At 38.8% G+C, this 21,240-nt stretch overlaps 1 protein-coding gene across 1 annotated transcript in view; it reads left to right on the forward strand.

The window, feature by feature from the left end:
• DTWD2 (DTW domain containing 2) overlaps window positions 1–21,240 on the forward strand; it is a 65,232-nt gene that overhangs the window by 38,503 nt on the left and 5,489 nt on the right. Inside the window, 2 exon segments of the mRNA XM_054004010.1 lie at window positions 2,687–2,725; window positions 2,727–2,874. Coding sequence (XP_053859985.1) covers window positions 2,687–2,725; window positions 2,727–2,874 — 187 coding nt within the window.

Consider the following 21,240-nt stretch of genomic DNA (forward strand, 5'->3'; position numbering starts at 1 on the left):
GTAGCAAATGATGTTGACAGGAAAGAAACATACGGTGTTGAATCAGTTTGGACTTTTTGCTGGAGGGAGGAGGCTGGCAGTGAGGGTGGTCAGGTGGTGGAATACTATCTCCAGGCTTATTGGTATACTGAATTCCATTCCACATTTATTTCATATACATTCTGTATAGTCTCATTTGAGTCTTAATCTCAGGATCTCAATGTCTTGCACTTCAATCCTGTCTGAATTTAACATTCTCAATTTTTTTTTTTCACATGCTTCCTCTGAGAGTGATAATGGAGTGCAGGTTTAAGTACACCTCATATATATAAACTCAAAATCCATTCGGAACCATTTCTTTCTTCCCTAGTTCTCGCCAGTCCTACCACTGCTTCCCCCTACAAATACACGTTATTCTTGCTTGATTTTTGGAGAAGTGGTGCAGGTTCCCGGTTCCTGAAACTTAAAAGCTCCAGGTGACAGTGACAATAGGAATTCCTCAGTGTGAACTTATATATTTACAGCATGCCTGTGTCTGTGTCCATGATCTTGCACCTAGTGGATCTTGATAGGTATCATGAAGAGCCCACTTTATGTGCTGGCTGTTGTTAATTCCATTCCGATACATCTAAGGTGTGCTGGCTTCTCTTTCCACTTCACATGGTGTTTCAACTGCATGTAGCTCTTCTCATCTTACCAAATCAGTTACACCTTATAACCACTGAAGTACTATGTAGAATTAATTTCTTATTTGATGCCATATACTTTGGACAGTCAACACTTGCTTTAAATTTCTTCATGCTTTCTGATTGAGGTGAGACTGAAGACTGAGCAAGAGTTTCAGACAAGTAATGCGGTCTTTATTGCAAGACTAGCCTTTTCCTGGGTTCTCCCCTACCAGTCTGCTTGACTACATTCTGGTGAGACCCCATCTGGAGTACTGTGTTCAGCTCTGGAGCCCTTAATGCAGAAAAGATATGGGCCATGGACATGTTGGAATGAGTCCAGAGGAAGGCCATGAAGATGATCACAGGGCTGAACACATCTCTTATGGGAAAGGCTGAGAGTTAGAATTCTTCAGTCTGGTGAAGAAAAGGCTCCAAGGGAGACCTTATGGAAGCCTTTTGGTACCTAAAGGGGATTTCAAGAAAGCTGGAGAGGGACTTTTGCAAGGTCTAGAACAAGGGAAATGGTTTTAAAGTGGAAGAGAATAGTAAGTTTAGATTAGATACCAGGAATAAATTATTTACCCTTATGAGGGTGAGGCATGGAAGCAGGTTGCTTACTTACGGCTTTGTTGGCCCCACGTCGGGCCTCCCCCTGGGGGCTCCCCTGACAGGGGAGACCGTCCTGGAGCAGTTTTGTGTCAGGAAAAGGAGATGCACAGGACTTTTTCGGTCTTCAGCTTCTTGTTTTATTGTTATCTAATCAAAACTTCAGCACGCTATCTGCACCAGACCTTGCATGCATGAAGACAGCACAAAAATGGCTGTTACAAGGCCTCATGTTACAAGGGTTTTTAAGCCTAATCAAAAGCTAAGTTGCCCAATTAAGAAGTGACACCTAGATTATTTTCCCTTCTAACCCAATAACTGACGCCTAAAGACTCGCAATGCGGATTTTTCTACACAATTACAAGATACCACCTAAACCCATGAAGAAGGAAGAAAGAGGAACACGAGACAACACCCTATAGCCTCTATCTTGTCCCCATCTACAACATACTAAAAATCCTAAAACCTAAATTTCTCGCCCAAGTGACATACTATACTACTCTCTATAATCTATTTCACACTTTTATGGTCTCTAGTTTATTTTGAGGCTTTGGAGGCCTTCTCCATGAATGAGGGTCAAAGTCAGTGCTTCCCTGGGAGTCAGAACCCCTCAGGGCAGACAGAGAAATATTTCCGTTGCCCTAGGTTTCCTCACTTACTGAAGCTGTGGCTTCCCTATCCCTGGAGTGTTCAGGCCAGACTAGTTTAGACTTGGCTTTTGAGACTTGGAGTACTATTTAAATGACAATGTCTTTCACAGGTTTTTATAGACTAAGACAGTGGTGTCCTGCAAAAACTTCAGGAGTTTCCATGTACATTAACTGTACACTTAATAGACAGTTGTTACTCCTGTGGTACCATTGACAAATGTAGAAGCCAACAGGAAGGAAGAAGAGAGTGTAAAAGTATAGGAACTATAACTGTACCAGTTAGTATAAGTAGCAATTCAAAAAAAACCCAAACCATTGGAAATTATAATATTTTCAAAAGTGTCCTGTAGGTGTGGACCATGAACTGCTAATATGCTCTCTATATAGAAGGTTAAAAGTGGGATAATTGCAGTAATTTTATGCCAAGTGTGTGAACAAATTTTTCTAGAATACATGTATTAAATTTTGGTAAACAATTCAAAATGTCTTTGGCTCCAATACTCATTAGACTAGTGATTAAGCATTGGAAAATATATTATATATTGCTTTATTCAGGTTTCACTGGTCACTTTTGTGTTTTTTTTTTTTTTTTTTGACTGCCCCACTTAGATGCTGGGGGAAATCCAACAACTTCTGAAGTGTTGGAAGGTGAAAGTGATAGATGAAAAAGAGACATTCTAAGTAAGATTTGGTGGAGATGAGTGGGAGCTAATATTTGAAAGTATGTGTATGTCATGAAAACTTTCAATAATTAGTTTAATTTTGTGTTTCTGTGCATTGAAGGTATCCTGAATTAGCAACTGTGTGTAGAAATCCCAATACTCATTTTGTATCCTGGAGCTGAAGCAACAAATTTGGAAGAAGTTGCAGTGATGTCTTCTAGTCCATCTGTTATGATTATCATAGATGGAACATGGAGTCAGGCTAAAGATATATTTTACAAAAATTCTCTCTTTCGCCTTCCCAAGCAGGTGAGTTATAAATTGTAAAATAAAAATTCAAAATTTGTCTAATAGATGCTTGCTTCTGATCAATCAGAAGGGAGTGGTTTTCTGAGGATGTAACCAGCTAACAAGAGAAAGACAGCTTAAGCAATTATTTAAGCAATCTGTAAGATTGTAAAAAAGATGATTGTAAATATTGAGGGTTTCTACTTTCTCACTTGAAATTTGTGTTTCTTTGTTTTTGAGTTAGTGTATGTAACTTCATAGTGAATCATTGCTTTGCAAAATTGAAAACTAATTTGTGTAGAAAATTTTAGTATCTTGTTTAAGATACATACATAGATTGAAATAAGTGTTTCTTTTCCCCCGCATAAGTATTTTACATTGCAGAAATAGGAAACCTGAAAGTTGAATTTTTATCCTCTTAGGAAAGGGTTACACTCTCCTCATATGTGGTCTCCACCATATTAAAAATTCTGTCCCAGGTAATATGTTACAAACACTGTCCATTTGACCGTATGAAGGATTTTGTGTCTATATCTTAAGTATTTTCATCAGACTAGGATTGTTTGTCTGCATTTAATTTTTTGATAAAGCTGCCATTTTTATTCAGGGATGTAACTGTAAGTGTATTTTAGAAAAAGTATTAATACCAACAGTTTTACTAATGGAAAAAAATAATTCCCTTCATCATTGGATCATAATTATTATCTCTGAGACTGTTAAAATGTTTATTTTATTAAAATAATGGACAGCAAACTTATGGAACATTTTACATACAAGTAATGCTTTTAAAAGTATTAAATCCTGCCTAAGGCAAATTGGAGCTGATAAAGACTTTGAAGTGATAGAACAAGTAAAAATAATATAATGAAAATGTGCTCAGATACTACACCAAAAAAGTCTTGGAAAATTGAGCAATAGTGTTGACTATAATGCATGAAACCTTACTTAACAAAGTTAATAAATATATAAATATTTTATATTTTAAAAAATCCATAATACCCAGTTTGTTGCTTTGCTTTACATTTATTTTACTATTTCATTAGATTTCACCAAGATATTAAGATGTATCTGTGCACTACAAAAATGAAAAAAACATTTCATGTTTACAAACAAATGTGTTCCTATCATAGGAGGTTATTACACCACAAAGACTAGATAAAAATCACATCTACATGTGATTTTATGGACACCTAATTTGCCCATAACTGTTTTCTGTATGTTAAGATGTTTTGTACAAAATTTTATAGCTGTAGGAGCAAATTTAGCAAATTAGATTAAATTTAGCAAATTTAATCTATAACCCTCTGTACAGGAACATGGATAAAAACATGTAAAGATGTGACAGCCCAGAGATTTTTTTGGATGGAAGTTGATAACTGGGTACTGTGTACCTTCCCTCCCTGCAAGGTGGCACCACTATACAGGGTGTAAGACTTCGCAGAAGTAACAACTGGATGTGGTTTGTCACTGGGGTGAGTCACAGACTTCATTTCTGAGAAAGTTCAGAGGCATTGATTTGTGAAACAGTGATGCAAAGGATCATACTTCAAGCTCTAGGGAAAAACATTAGCAGACAGCGTGAATACAAAAAAATTTTCTTTGGAGATTTGCTTCTTTGTGCATACTTGAATTCTGTATTGCATCGATTGTAGTCTTTAACATTTGCATTTATTCATCAACACTCTACTTCTTATCTCGCCCTTTTTTCAAGGAAAGTTATATTCTGCCATCCCTATCCTTCTTTTTTATTGGAATTGCCTTGCTACGATTTTTTAAAAGTCTCTTAGATCAAGTTTAAAGGTTACATTTAGTGGTTTGACTGTTATTTTAGCTTTATTTGTGCTGTGCTGTGTCAAGTTACAACTTGTTCTGTAGCTGCAAACAATCACCTGTGAGACAGATAAGGCTCGGTGAAGACACCCACTGAGTGCAGAGCAGTGCAAAGGCTGTGTTGGAGCGCTGTGTACACACCTGCATGTTAGACTAAGTTTGGTCATTTCGTGTTGAAATTAGCTTGAGGCACCTGTGCAGCCCCCCTAGAAACTTCTTAATGGTTAAAATTAGCAGTAATGTGGGAGAAGGTAGTTATAAAACTGTCTGCAAGTAAACACCAGCACTGTTAGGATCTAAAGTTTGTCCAACCTTTGGCAATGTTCCGTTTCATCTTTCTCACTGAAGGGTTTTTCTGGCTTTTTACAATTTCTACATTATTGTTTTCTACATCATAATTCATATTTAAATAAACTATGTAAATGGTTCTCTATTTGAAAAAAGCTTTTGCTGATCATATCTTGAAACTTTGGGTTGATATTGCAATTTTTTGAGACAAAAGTAAGTAGAATATTCCTATACCTGAAATTCAAGAAGGCAGGCTTTGGCCCCAGAGAGAGAATGAGGTGGATATGACAACAGCTATATAGAGGGGAAGTTAAAAGTGAAGAGGATGTCATACCTATAGGCATTATCTGTAATACAAAAAGAAACTAGATTCAATACATGGTGATTTGTGCTTTGAATCAATATTCTGGAGGTAGAAAAGAGATGTTTTAGTAATGAAGAGGTTAGCAATTCTTAACTACAAAGACACAATAGATTGGAGGCATTGAAAGGAATATTTAATTGTATTACTTTACAGCTTTGCTGATTTTGGGTAATACAAACTGCTATGTTGAATGATTATCAAGATACTGTGGGATATTTTAATAAACTTTGCTGTTGTTTTAAATTAGTATTAAAATCTTGAGATCTCCAATAAAAGCTGTGTTAATTAACAGCTCAGTCAGCAGAGCATTTTTCCTTGAAAAAAATGTTAAAAGAAATTTAAATTACGCTCTTCCAGGAAGCCCCAGAGGAAATATATATATATATGAATCTAAAATATTTAACTTTATAAGAAAAATGCAAATTTATGTCTTGATCCAGAATCATTCTCATTGTATGGATTTTTTTTTCTTAAATTACAAAGCATGAACTCAGACAAACTTTTTAGCAAAAACCTATGAGGCACTGGGCTTAAGGTGACTTTACAGAATCAACTAGATTGGAAAAGACCTTTGAGGTCATCAGGTTCAGCCTAGGACAGAACACCACCTTTTAAATGTGTTGGCACTGATACCAAGCACCACATCCAGTATTTCCTTAAAAGTCTTTTCCCCTCCAGGGACAGTGATTCATTCCACTACCTCTCTGACCAGCCCATTCCAGTGCCCAGTCACCCTTTCTGTAAAAGAATTCCTCCTAATGTTCAGCCTAAACCTCCCCTAGGGCAGTTTTAGACTGTGTCCTTTTGTCCTATTTTTAATTGTGTGGGAGAAGAAATGGAGCTCCACCTGGCTACAATCTCCTTTCAGGGAATTGTGGAGAGCGATAAGGTCTCCCCTGAGCTGCTCTTCTCAAGGGTAAACGCCCTGAGCTCTCTCAGCTGCTCCTTATATGGCTTTAATAGTTCTTTAATATGATTATTACATTGATTATGTAGGGTACTAGTACCCTCTGGAGAAGCACATTATCCCAGGATGTTTTGCATAGCCACAACTGAGGAAGAGGTCTGCAGGCTTTCGTACAACAGCTGCTGTTGCAGAGGGGATATAGAGAAGGTATTCAGTTACCTTGGAGGAATTGATGCAATTAGTTTGAGAGAAGAACTGGCCATTTGGCACAGCTCATGTGGTGGTGTATTGTGTGAAGCAATCACAGGCCACTGTGGGTGATGCTGCTTCTGTTTATGAGGAGATAAGCACAGCATAGTGGGAAGAGATGACTAAACTCATGCTTTTGGCCTTCTATTCCTTCAGCACCAAATAAGAATTGAAAAAGTTAACCTGAAAACCTTATATATAAGAAGTAGACAATCGATCCCAAGTGCTTATTGTTTCATTGGAAGTAGGTAATAAATAATAATTTTTATTTATGGATATCTGGATCACTGTTGTAAATCCAGGAATCTGCTATCCCAAACCTGAATGGATTATTTCTATCACTTGATATTGTTTTCCATTTTAAAAAAACCCAGTGAAACTCTTTGGGTCATCATACTTATGCTGGATAATTGTAGAAAATAAATGCCTATCCCTTAAAAATGTATGGAAAGTGCTACGCAGTGATTGTTGGCTTTGCTGGCCATTTTTTGGAAGGGATGGGAAATAAAGAAAAAAAGTTTACAGAACTTTCTGGATAGTGCGGTTTACTTATTTCTTATTATTTTTGCCATCTTCCTGGTCTTGTGGCTGCCCAGCGTGCAGCCAGCTCAGAACAGTTCCCTCCTTCCCCACTCTTGGGGTATTTTGAGGATATCTTGCTGTGACACTGAGGCAGAGGTGGGTTCCAGGGCTAAATGTGGTGGGATCTGAGGAAGCATGTGATTGTTCTGAGGCTTTGATGGGCTTTGCACTGAGCCCTGTGCCCACTGGCAGGGAGATTGGTCATCTTTTAGATGAAGTCTTTGAATTCCTGGTTTGTTGTATGTGTTTGCCTCCCACCCTGGACCTCCAAGATCCATGCTTGTCCCAGAGGTACTGTGCTGCTTTCTGTGTGAGGCCATGTCCGTAAGTCCTACTGGCACACATCTGTTCTTGCTCATCTGTCATCTCATCTGGCTCATACCTGGGGAGGGGACAATAGGGTTCTCCCCTTGCCTTGTCTGCCCTTCTGGCAGTGACTCAGCCCTGAGGGTGACTCAGTGCCCTTTGGGGCACACTGGCTCTAATTCAGAGCTCAGCAGAGCTTTTGCACCTCTTGGATTCTGTTTTTTTCTGGTGCCAATGTGCTCCCTCCTCAGAGGAGAGGAGTTTTGGGTCACGAACAATGCATATTAATGTGCGTGATGAGACTGAGCAGCAGAGGTACTGGGAGCTGCACCCTGCCATGCTGATGCCAAGGGGACTGTCCCTGCCCAGGTTCTGGAGCATCTCTCACCACCTCAGTGTCACCACATTTTATTTTGAGAATATTGAGGGGTGGGAAGAAGAATTCATATTCTGGTATTCACGTACAAATAAATAGATTAAGTGAATGTGGAAAGGTGCATGGAAACTGTATTTCCCTCTTATTTTAAGCTAAGGCATCAGCATTGATCTAGCCAACAGTAAAGAAAAACTCGATTTTAGACCGTCAGGTATGGGGCATAAAGTGTAGTTCACTGTTTTTTGCTTTTTCTGCCTATGTTGTTATGTGTTACATTTTTGCCTAATAATCTGTAATGCTTTGACATTTTGTAATGACAAAATACTTTGTAAATATCTCAGAAGACTACAGAATATTTTCATGAAGTTAGTGTTCCAGTTTTAATGTTACCATTTGCACAGACTATTTAACTTCTTGTTTCTCCTCTAACTCACTGTTAGTCTGAATGGTGTGTCTGTTTGTACATGGGTGGGCTCAGTTGAAGGTTGGGAGAAGCTTTATATTCATCGTGACTTTTTAATTCTTTGTTGATGCACTCTTCTGCTACTTAATGGGCATAATAATGTCTGAAGCATTGTGCCAACAAATTACCCTATTTATGCATTCATCATAGCTATTATTCATATATTCAACACCTCATTTTCTTTTCCCATCATGCCTTCACAATTTCTAACACATCTATTTTGTTTTCCTTGTACTTTCTTCGCTGCATGAAAATTGGTATCATCATCTGAAATCTGGTTTCTTACAGCAATATTTTAACCTTTGAGCTTTACTGTTTAGTTCAGCTTGCACTGTATGCTGAAATCTGCTTGACTAGTCATGAGCATTTGTAATGTATGCTTGTATTGTCAAGCACTGGTTCTCATGCAAGTTGATATTCTGATATCCAACTTTAGGTTATGCTTGGGGTCTCTCTTGCTCTTCTTCTCTCTCCCTTCTCACCCTCCCTTCCCTGAGGTGGAATTTATTTTCTAAGCAGCTTTCTTGGAGCCCAAGATGTCACTTTTAAAAGAGTTTAACAGATCTGTCTGCAATCCTGCTTGAGCTTTTAAAAAATAAGAGGTAGCTTTGAGATGAGGGAATCATCAGTAAATCTGACTAAATGTAACTGCTCTTTTAACATTTGAAAATAATTTGCGTATTTCTTCTACAAGAGAATTCAAATACCATATTGAAAATACATGGCAGAACCATCCAGAAATTGCAAGAATGTATGTGTAAAGACTAATTGTTATTCAGAGGTTTTCACGAACACTGCCTATACCATCATTTTAGTGAACATTTAGAGATTTGGAGACTAGAGTTTTTTATCAATACCAAGATCATCTATTTGCAGTAACCCTTGTAGAAAAACAACCTTTAACAGAGAGTATTTCAACTGATGCAAAGCAAACTTTCTATAAAACTTTCTATAAAAAAGCATTTTTACTGAGGGCCATGTAATTTAAAATTGTAATTATAATTTCGTTGATTTATTTACATATCTGCATCAGAAGAGTGCTAATCTCCTGTGTGTTAGACTGCATGATGTGTATATAAGGTCATGCATGACTTTTCTAAGGAGGAAAAGTTATTCCTCCAATGCTCAAAACTTCCAGGACAGTTGATGAAAAGGAACTTCTTGAAATAAGAATAAAGTATCCAGAATGATCTTTTGGCCACAAAATTTATGTTCAGCTCTAGAACTGTCAATTTTTTTGAGGATTGTTGTGTGTCAATGCTTTCTTACCCAGTCAACAGTGAAGCCTCAGAAAGTCTTAACATCACAGTTTAAGATTAACACAGTCCCTGATTATTGCATGAGTACTGCATGTTGTTGGCTGTGTTTCTACTTATCATTTCACATATCTAGGTACACTGCAGTAATACCAATAACTTGGCAGAAAATCTGATTAAGAATAGGATTAGGAGATCCGGGGATATATGTGCAGTATTGATCTAGCTCAATGCAACTGTTGAAAACAACTGACATACTGCTTCATGGCTCCTTCAGAAGCAATCTGACTGAATCAGTGTGCAGAGGTCACTTTTTGCAGATCCCTCACCAAATACCCTCAATAGAACTAAGTGTCATACGAAGAAATGCTGTCTTGTATCAAAAATGCTAAACAAGGCACCAGTAACTTGTCTGTTTTCATAGTGATTGTAATTTTATTTTACGGTTTCTAGAGAAATTGTTAGTGGAGCCTGCAGTGAATCCATGTTGTTCAACATATTCTGAAGTAATACTGTAGGTATAATAGTTAAGTGACAAAATGTCATCATGACTGTAAGTTATTGAAAGTGGTAGTGATAACTCAGTGGAGAGTTCTGTAGGGAGTGTGAATTTCAGTAACTGGACATTAATACAGCACAGGAAATTCACTGTAGATAAATGTTAATAAAAGCGTATTAAAAAACTATTTTTTTTTTACACCTCTTAACTGGGCAATTTACTTATCAGCAGTATGATTTTGGGATTATAATAATAAATTTGATACAAACTTCAGTGCCCAAGGGCTAGATGCACATCTGCTTGCTTGAATGCATGCATGGTGTCCCTCTCAGGCCTAGAAGCCTCCTGTTAAAAAAAGTGCATAAAAATTCACAAGCAACTAGAGGAGAACTCAGGCATCTGACTACATTATCTATGTACATTTTGGACTTTTCATACAGAGAAGACAATATTTCAAATCCTGAACCAGATTTGGAATTGTTAAATTATCATGCACTTAGGCAATACCACTGATGACGAGATTTTTTTCTGCATTGAAGTCTTTGCACAAAATACACCTTGAACACTTCTTGTAGTAATACAAATTGAAAAACTGTTGATTCAGTACAGAAATTCTTTTAATTGTTATTTGGAACTGGGATTCCAATTTGCTGACCTTCTGTTTAGCAGTAGTAATCAAATATGATGGCTGATCAGCTTTATGCAAGACTCTCTCTTAATGTAGATTGTCTGTAGTACAATCTACTTTAAGTAGATTTGTCTTAATGTAGTCTTTGTAGATTTACTTCCATCACGTGTAAAGTAATACCTGTAAAGCCCCCAAAAAATGGTTTGACAAGCCTTTTAAAAAGGGGGCTCACAGTTTTTCACGTACTTGGAGTTAGATGCATGGGAGAAATGCTGACAAGATATCCTCAAGCAGTCAAACAAAAAAGAAAGCTTTAATGGCAACTTCAGAAAAGCAGAGAACTGGCAAAAAGTTTTAAACAACATACAATCAACATAAAACACTTCACAAAACATTAACTTGATGCCCCATTCAACTTAGCAGGCTCCAAGCCCATCCAGTTTTAAGTTTCTCAAAACTCCAGGAAGAGGAAAATAGAAGAAGAAGGAGAGAAAGACAGAAAAGCTGTAGAAAAGAGCTTACACTTGTCGTTCATGGTGTTCAGCTGATAGGAAGTCCAGTAGGATGTAGAGTCAAGATCTGTGCTTGCTTCATTTCCTGGCTAAACTACCCTGTGGTTTTCCTGCGCCCTTTCCCCAGGTGGGACTTCCCTCATCTGGCTGCTCTGGGGGGAGACTGGGGCTCCAGGGCCAGGTGTGGAGTATTGCATCTGTCATGCCAGGAACTGGTGGCCACTGTAGGGCTGGGATACAGGCCTGGGGGGGAGGTGTGTAGTGCAAGGTATCGCCTCAACAAAGGCAAGGCCCAACCTGCCCTTTATCCCCACATGTGCCCGAAATGTTCCAGCCAGCAATCCGCCCAGTCTCTTGGATACCCTCTCCAGTATTTATTTGTACCTGAGTTCATTACAGCTCACCTTACTTGCTTTTTACTGCCTTGGTAATTAGTTCAAGGTCTTCTATAGTATATACAAAAATTTCTCTTGCGAGTTGTAGAACCATAGAATGGTTTGGGTTGGAAGAGACCTTAAAAATCATCTAGTTCCAACCCTTTCTACAATGGAGGGGCTACATCAGTGGACAGGGCTACAGGAAAGAGCTACAGGTGTCATCTATCTGGACTCCTGCAGAGCTTTTGGCAGGGTCCCCCACAACTTCGTTTTCTCTAAATTGGAGAGAGATGGATTGGATTGTATACAGTTAGATGGATGAGGAAGTAGGTGAACAGTCATATCCAGAGGGTAGTGGCTTAGTGAGGGTCAATGGTTCCAGTGGCAATCAGTGGCAAGTGGTACCCTCAGTGGTCTCTACTGGAAGCAGTGTTATTTAGTATCTTCAGTAATGACACGGACAAAGGGATCAAGTGCACCCACAGCAGATTTGCAGATGACTACAAGCTGAGTGGTGGGATGCCACTCCAGAAGGATGGGACATCATTCAGAGGGATCTGAACAAGCTCAAGAAGTGTACCTGTGGAACCTGGCCTTATGAGATTCAGCAAAGCCAGGTGGAGGGGGACTGGACTAAATGACCCTTGAAAAGTGTCTTCCAATTAAACTGTTCTATGATTCTGTGAAAATAAATAAATAAAAACTCCGAGATTTTTATGTCTTCCTATATATGATGGACTTTCAGCCCAGGTATCTAGCCAAATTTTGCCCAGAGTAGTTAAATATTTTCTTAAATTCAGTTTTCCCCATTTTTCCTATTGAATTTATTTACTTCATTATACAGTCTGATGGGCTTGAAATGAACTAGAAAAAATGTGATCTGCTAGTAGGTGAGGTAAATGCTACCATATGCTTTCTTTCTTCAAACATTTTTTTTAAACTGTTTGCTCATATTTATATGAGATCCTAGGAATCCTGTGGTAAAATGCATCATCATAAAGCTGTTAAAATAGGTTGTACATTTGCTGCCTGTTAAAGGTAAACATAATGGTTTTGAGGCAAGACCTTCAGGGTGATTTATGAACTTGTTTGTGGCAATAAACTGCAAAGTTTCAAGGTACCACACAAATGTTCTTACTCAGCACTGCATTTGTCAAAGGGTCATTCCTGCTGAGTTTATTTACTTCCTTTTGTTTGACCTTTTTGTGATATTGTCTGTGCATAAGGTGGGTACAGTCTGCTAAACATAATTCTGTTTGCAAACAATATAATCAGGTTGTTAAGAACACTTACTGTTAAATTAAAATACCATAGTACTACAAAAAAAAAACCCTCAAAATGCTTCACTGTGTTCAATACAAAGGAAAAGTGTACAAAAGGTGTTACCAATGATAAGAAACTGTGTTCTTTGACCTCATAAACTGGTTAATTAAAAGCAATGATGCCACTTTATAGTTGATGTGCTGTCTTCTGAAAAGGCCCTATAAATTTGAAATGTCAAGGTTATATACTGTCTAGAACTCCAGTCAATGGAACAGAACTTCAGCAATTTGTCAGGTGCTTTTCTTATCCTCAGCTTATGAGAAACGTGGCCCAAATCTGTTACAGTTTGGAAGATGGTGTGATTAAATATTTATTAAACACTTAGTCATTTCTGTTTATTTTCAATTATTCACTGACCATCATGTAATGTGCCTGAGTAGTTGTCAACACAAACTGGTCTTTGAGATTCCAGAGTTTTGATCTTTCACCAGTCAGTCACATTAACATCTGTTATAAGAATTCTTTGCCAACTTACCTTGTTGCTCTTGTCAAAACTTCATGTTGTGCAAAGTGAGTAGCACTTACTGGATTGTGTTTGTGGTTTCTGTGTTGTCTTTGCTGGGTAAGCCTGGATTCACAGATGGTATGGGATGTCTGAGAGTAAGTCTTATCAAACAGCTTGCTTGAAACTCTGTCATCATAGGGATTCTTTGGGAGAGCATTCTTAACCCTCTTCTGTAGGAATCAGTGAAGGGACGTGCCAGTTATTCTCCGGACCTCCCTGAGCACTAAGAAAGAAAGTGACTGCTCATGGAGTATGGAAAGCAAGGGACAAACTCTTGCCACTCTTTTTATTTAAAAGAATAGACATTAAAAAACCCCATTGTTCTAGGGGTCCACCCACTTTTCAAGTGATGTGGTGCTGCTGGAGTTACTAGGTAGGAGAGTCCCATGGGCTTCCCCTGAAGGAAGTCATAAAATGCCACCTGGTCTAAAGCAAATTGTATGGCAGATGTGATGAAATGCTAAAGTGTCAAAAGATATAGGACACTGATTTGTAGTTGACTGTAGGGTCTTCTGTCAGCAATTCAACTTGCAGCAATATCAGAACTATCAATTCAAAATTAATGTATAATTTAATTTGCTCAGCTATGCACTATGCATAGCTGAGCAAATGCTGAATTTAATTTTTTATTTTTCTCTTAATGATGGATAAAGTCATGAATGAGTTCGTGGAGAAACTGTGATGGTTTGAGGTTCATTGAATAGTTATATCATACTTCTTAACAGTAAGTGGGGCTTGTGATCTAGTCCTCTGGTATATTCAGATAATAAAATTTTATTTGGGAATTTGACATTTTCAAGCCTAGAGGATTAAGAAATGAGTAGCATTTTGTTTCTGAAAGCATGTTCAAAAATCAGAGGAATTTCACTGATAGAGCAAGCAGTTACTCTAAAAGTGTACTACGCCATTTAGATAAATTCCTTCTAGAGAAAGTCAAAACTTCCTTCTAATGCAGTTAGTGCTCACAGACACAAGTGTTATACAGTTTATGTTGTATAGCAAACTGTTCTAACACCTTGAGAGTGGATTACAACTAATGTAAAAGTAGAAATATAAAACCATTTGTTCATATTCACACAGAAAACACCCAGAACACAAGTAAAAGCAGAATATCAAGAGTCACTATTGTCATCTGGCTATATCTTAATTGGCTCTTATTCTGATTGTTCACTGAATTTTTTATAAAATCTCCTATTCAATGAGCTCAGGAGATGCAGATAAAAATACTTTTTCTTATCTCCACAGTTACAAGACTTCAGCAAATGATTTTATGAGGTCTAAATAATAAATAGTGCCAAGCAGTAAATTAATTATTTTACAGTCTCCTTTTATCTTTATGCTTTGCTCTCTCTATTTTTATTTGTTGCAGTTTACAATTCACATGAGAGAAATTCAATACCAAATTTTGCCATAGAACCTAAATAAATGAGCAATGCCCAGTTTAATTCTGCAAGGGAAAGAAGTATGATCATGAATAAAGAGTGCAGGTGGGCAGGAGGCAAATTAGAACCCAAGGCTACAAAGGCCAGCCACAGTGGTTGCAGGAGGGAAAATTGTAGTAAGGCTTGTCCTGGAAAGTATTGATTCAAGCATCCATCCATACTTGTGGAAGAAAAACAGTGCATTTTCACTGACTTGTTCCAAACACATTTCTTACCTATCTCTGTATGACACTGGTGATTTTACTAATAATCCCACAGAGTAGCCCACTTGTCTTTAGAGTGAAGGAGGCTCTGTGAGCCTTGATAGTAATTTTTTGTTTGTGCATTATATTTTTTTTCCAACTGTGCAATTTTTGCAGTAGCAAGAAAACTTGTTTTCATTAAGTAAGTAGTTCATAACCTATCCTGTGTATGATGACTTGTAAGATAAATATAATACTTAACATCTGTTACATATTGTGAAATGATTGATGTGTTAAGTTTTTAGCTGCTGTCTTATAACAATGAAAACATAAAAAAAAATCGAACTCAAGACAAAATGTTTCATGCTAGGACTGTCAGAAACTGCTGTTTGAGAAAACTGAGATCAAAGGGAGAGAACTGGGAATTATTTTGGATCAGGATTGCAGGCATAGTTGAGATATGATGCTGAGCAATCAACAGCATTTTGTCCTTGTAACATTTAGGTTAATTTGAATTATCATTGACATTTTTCTGGTCATAAATATGTATTTATTACCTCTCAATAGAGTGACATTTTTGTTGTGACTGAAAGGTGTGAGATGATTTACCAGATGTCAGAAGTGTATGCTTCTTTATTCTTGGTGTCATGTTTCACTGTGGGGAACTGCAAGGAGTTCTTTTAATAGTGATGGTTGGGAACAAAATTAAGCCAAGCGAGGCAAATGTTGCTTCTGAGAACCATTTATTGGTAACGAGATAGCAAGATAAAAAGGAGTTACACTACCAAAGAGGGCTAGAGAAGACAGAGCAAGAGGAAGAAAAGAGGGAGAGGAAACAGAAGGAAAGAGAGGGCATTACTATCTGAGGTGAGGGAGTGCTGTCAATGTCCGTGAGACATGGGCTCAGGCAGGGACACAGAGATGCAGCAGGCAGGTCACTGGTTAAGGGCACAGGGAGGCAGGGCAGGTGCGATGGTGAGCAAGAACCAGCGAGGGCAGGAGAGCCAAAAGGCTGGGCCTAGGGCAAAAGTGTAAGGCTCAAAAAGCACTCGACTCAAAAGCAAGTTTTGACAAGGAAATCTCAAAAAGCAAGTCTCAAAAAGGCCCCTTGAATCATCAAGCCTCAAAAGGAAAGGCACAGCCCCAAGCCAAAAGCCCACACTCAAAAAGCATGTTTGAAGAGTCAAAAGGCAAAGAACAGAACAGCCACCCAGAGCTTCTCGTGCAGTTACTTTTTATGCCCTGGCTCCTCCCAAAGTCCACCTGCTGACAGCAGACCATTGGCCCAATGTCCCAGGGCAGTCCATTGGCAGAGACCTTTTACCATCTGACTGGAGAGTGTCTCTGGGGTACAGTGTTTGCAGTGTTCCCCTGCTGACTGCCTGTCCCATGTGAGACATGAAATGGTTGCCAAGCGAAGTCTCCCTGGAGACAAGGCTTTCCTCCATCTTCTCCTAGCTGCCTCCTGGCCATGTGCAACCTCTCCCCCACATGCCTCTGACAACCATTGTTGAAAAAAAACAAAACTGAATTGACTCCTCACACTTGGGCAGAGGCTTTGCTTTTATTTTTTTTCCTTTTCTTTCATAATTCTTGTCAAACCCTTCAACAAATGTCTGAATAGCCAGGTGCTAGAACAGTTCAGGAGCATTTGCAAATTTTGTACTCTCATACCCATGCTGACATTCTCATGGGATATGAACATTCTGTAAAAAGTAAACTGGAAATTTATTTAATTTTGATTTAATTTGCTTTCAAATAGCTAGATTAATTGAATACTTTTTTATTCTTTTACTCTTTCTTTTCATGTTCCCTTCTGCCCTTTCCAAAATTATTCTCAGGAGCTTCTTCTGCCGCTTTTCCCCTGTCCAAGGAAGTGCTTACTGCTATTCACATACAGTAAGAAAGCAAGAAATTACATAAAGCAAAAATAGTTAGTAGGTTCCAAAAAACAGTATCATTGCATTGATGCTACATTTTTACACTGCAGTGTTTAATTTTCATTTTCAATTTTCTGATATTTGCAAGTAATTATAGTTAAATGGCTGTGACAATACAAGTAATTAATTTTTCTTTCTTCATTTTATGACCCCATTCTCTACATTCATACTCTGCTTACTGACTGAATTTACTTGCCACACTTTTCCTGTTTTATTAATTATTAAAAGAATAGTGCATTAAATATTGAACTGTTGGCTGACATTAATTTTTTAAATGTAAGCAGAGCAAGAGAGATATTACCAGAAATATTTTCTAGATTTTTTTTCTCTATATACAAAATATGCAATGCCTGGAAATTAACTGGAAATGCATAGTCATTTTACGAAGTGGCATGAATAACCTATATGATATGTACTTAAATATAATTATTTTTCCATAACTTAATGGTAGTATTAAATTATTTAATTCCTTAGTTATAGGTCAAATCACGCAATTTCAGAAACTGAGACCATAACCAGGTGGTATTTCAATTATTTTCTGCAGAATATATAGTCCAAATATTCCTAGGCCAATGATATCTTCTTTAATGTCTTACCCGTGAATATTTTCCTTTCCTTACACTTTTACTGTCTGTTAGCTCTTAGTTTTTTTGACATTTGGATCTGCCTCATGCTGTGTTCTTTTACAGGAGTTAAAACTCTTCCTTTTGGGTTAGAGCTGCAGCTATGTGTACTTGGACTTTATTTCAGTTACCTGTTTTAACTGAAGACCAATCAGTTTTGTGTCCTTTAAGGATAGCAAGGCCTCCTGCTTGGTGGTGGTTTTTTGTTTCTTGCTTTTTTTGAGGGTTTTTTTTGGCTTTATTTTTGTTTTGTTTTGGATTTTTTTGTTTCTTGTACTTGTAAATATTCATACAAGAAACAAAGGGGATTATACATGTCCCTCAGGGTCGGTACTAGGGCCGATACTGTTCAACACCTTTGCTATTGACAGGGATAGTGGCATTGAGAGCACCCACAGAAAGCTCCTTGATGACACCATTCTGTGTGGGGCAGGGACATGCCAGAGGCAAGGGATGCCAGCCAGAGGGACCTTGGACCGGCTTGAAAAGTGGAACTGTGTGAACATCAAGAACTTCAACAAAGTACAAGCACAAGGTCCTACACCTGGGTCATGGCAATCCCAGACACACCCACAGGTTGAGCGGAGAAGTGATTGGGAGCAGCCCTGTGGGGCAGGACTTGGTGGGGATGGCTGATGGAAAATGAGCCAGCAGTGTGTGCTCACAGCCCACAGAGCCAGACGTGTCCTGGGCTGCACCAAAAGCAGTGTGGCCAGCAGGGCAAGGGAGGGGATTCTGCTCCTCTTCTCTGCTCTGCTCTGGTGAGACCCCACTGCAGTGCTGTGCCCAGTTCTGGTGTCCCCAACATAAGGAGGACATGGAACTGTAGGAGCAAGTCCAGAGGAGGGACATGAAAGGGACAGGAGCACGTTCCCTACAAAGCCAGGCTGAGATAGTTGGGGCTGTCCAGCCTGGGGAAGGGAAGGTTGTGTGGAGACCTCATGGCAACCTTGCAGGATCTGAAGGGGCCTGCAGGGAAGCTGGAGAGGGACTCTTCATCAGGAACTGCAGTGGCATGACAAGGAATAATGGGTACAAACTGAAAGAACTAACCTTCTTAGGCAACCCGTTCCAGTGTGGCACCATTGTGACAGTAAAAATTTCTTCCCAATATGTAATGGAAATTTCCCCTCTTTTCAGCTTCCCAGCACTGCAGTGGGGTCTCACCAGAGCAGAGCAGAAGAGGGGCAGAATCCTCTCCCTCACCCTGCTGGCCACACTGCTTTGGTGCAGCCCAGGACACGTCTGGCTCTGTGGGCTGTGAGCACACACTGCTGGCTCATTTTCCATCAGCCATCCCCACCAAGTCCTGCCCCACAGGGCTGCTCCCAATCACTTCTCTGCTCAACCTGTGGGTGTGTCTGGGATTGCCATGACCCAGGTGTAGGACCTTGTGCTTGTACTTTGTTGAAGTTCTTGATGTTCACACAGTTCCACTTTTCAAGCCGGTCCAAGGTCCCTCTGGCTGGCATCCCTTGCCTCTGGCATGTCCCTGCCCCACACAGAATGGTGTCATCAAGGAGCTTTCTGTGGGTGCTCTCAATGCCACTATCCCTGTCAATAACAAAGGTGTTGAACAGTATCGGCCCCAGTACTGACCCTGAGGAACACCGCTGGCCACAGGTCTCCTGTGGACGTGGAGCTCTTTGCCAAAACTCCTTCCATGCAGCCATCCAGGCAACTGTTTATCCACCAAGTGGTCCATCCATCAACCCTATGTGTCTCCAATTTAGAGACAAGGATATCTGGTGAAACAGTGTCCAAAGTTCCAAAGTAAGTGCAGATAGACAGTGTCAAATGCTCTGGCCTTATCCACCAGTGCTCCCTTATCCACCAGTAGCTCCATCACAGAAGGCAAGATTTCCCCTGTAAAGCCATGCTGACTTTTTGCCTCAAAGAGGCAATCACCTCTTTGTTTTCCATGTGCCTTAGCATGGTTTGCAGGAGAACCTGCTTCATAAGCTTGCCTGGCAGATGAGACTTCTCTATAGATCTCTAGATCTTCTGCTTTCCAATTTTTCAAAAATGGGGTTTCTGCTTCTCTTTTTCCAGTCATCAAAGTCTTTAAAGTCATGCTGTCATGGATCGAGGGTTTTGTGACAGCTATCTACTTTTTCAGGCTGTCCATTTGTGGCAGTTGCATGGCAATTATTCCCTCCAGTATTTTAAAAAGAGAATGCTTTTAAGATGTCACTTTAAATTAAAGCCAAGATTTTGAACAAGGTAATTTATTTATATTCTTGATTTAAATTTCAGTAGCATGCTGAGACTAAATTTACTCAGCCTGTCTTTTCTGGCATAAAGGTAATTTTACTTAACTGCATGAAATTTCTATAAGATACAGAAAACTGTTTTGGCTTACTGGTAAAAGGTGCTTGTGCAAACTGGATACTGAGTGAAAGATCTTCCCCTGCCTGTCACCAATCTTCTGTCTGAGGTTGTTTTTACAGTAGCTTCCAGAGAAAGCTCTTACTTCCTTAAGCACCTTAAAAGCAATTTTTTCTTAGCTTCTAGAAGGATGGACAAGATAGCAGGATGTGGTTGTATTCCTTCTGAGATTTTTTTTTTGTGCCTTTTGAGTTAAACAAATGGCTAATTTTTTTTTTCTGAAAGGTATTTATTAAAGTAGTAGAACATATGACCAGTAACTAGTGCCTGTGTTAAGCAGGATGACAGATGGTACTTTCTTCCTTCATTCTTGAAAAGTTAAGCAAATTAATTCCCAAGCTGACATTCTGATTTTCAAAAGACACTATCAACATTAAGAGGAAGGGATCTTAGATATTAATTTTTTTATAGAAGCCACAGAAAAGTGTATTATGCCTCTGCCTTTTTTGAGATGCCTGTAGACCAGGAAGAATTGTTTAGTGTGCCCTGTGAGACAGATGGACTAACTTTTTTGAATTCTTGGTGATGCATTATTTTCCAAATATAATTTTGCATAAGGTTGGGTTCTCTTTGGAGAGTAAAGCTGGTGAGAGTAAATCTTCTAAGAGTAGTGATGAAGACATTAACATAGAAAAGGTAGAAAGATACTGATATTAAGGAGAGAACTTAGAGCTTTCTGCTAGACCTCCAGTTCTATTATTTAAAATAAAAGCAGAAATCAGTATCCTGTCTTTACTGACTTAAATGTTTAAATTTCAAACAGTAGGTCTTTGACCCCATCAAGGCAACACTTTTCCTCCCATCAATTTTGAACAGCTGAATGAGATCAGCTGGGTCTTCAGTTGCCTGGAGCATGTCCAAGGAAGGCTCTGGAAGAAAAACTCTGCCCCAAGAAACACTGTAGGGTCACAATTTTTATTGTGGTTCAAATCCTTTGTAAACGCTCAAAGGCTGTAGCATTTGCTATGGGAATGGTGCGTTGGCAGATAAGCCAGTGTTAAGTTAGTATAACAGTTTGTGAGAGTTGCTGAAATTCAGGCTTTTGGAAGCAGAAGTCTTGAGTTACAGATAGAAATGAAACCTTATTTTATGCGTTGCTTCCTATTTCTCATGGCTTGGAAATTAAGTCCCCAAACTCCTTCACACTTACAGAGAATAGATACACTAATTTCAGTGTCTTGGCTGAATTCCAGTGAGTAATTGCATTCAGATTATCTAAATTCCTCTCTAGTTTGAGTTGGTTGAGATAGTTTCCATCTTCTTTCTTGTTATTTTGGTGAGCAATATTAAACTGGCTGCTGTTTTTTCAACTTGTCATTTCTGTATTTTGTTAGAAACTGATATTAT

The sequence above is a fragment of the Vidua macroura genome, chromosome Z (assembly GCF_024509145.1).
Source record: "Vidua macroura isolate BioBank_ID:100142 chromosome Z, ASM2450914v1, whole genome shotgun sequence".
NCBI lineage: Eukaryota > Metazoa > Chordata > Aves > Passeriformes > Viduidae > Vidua > Vidua macroura.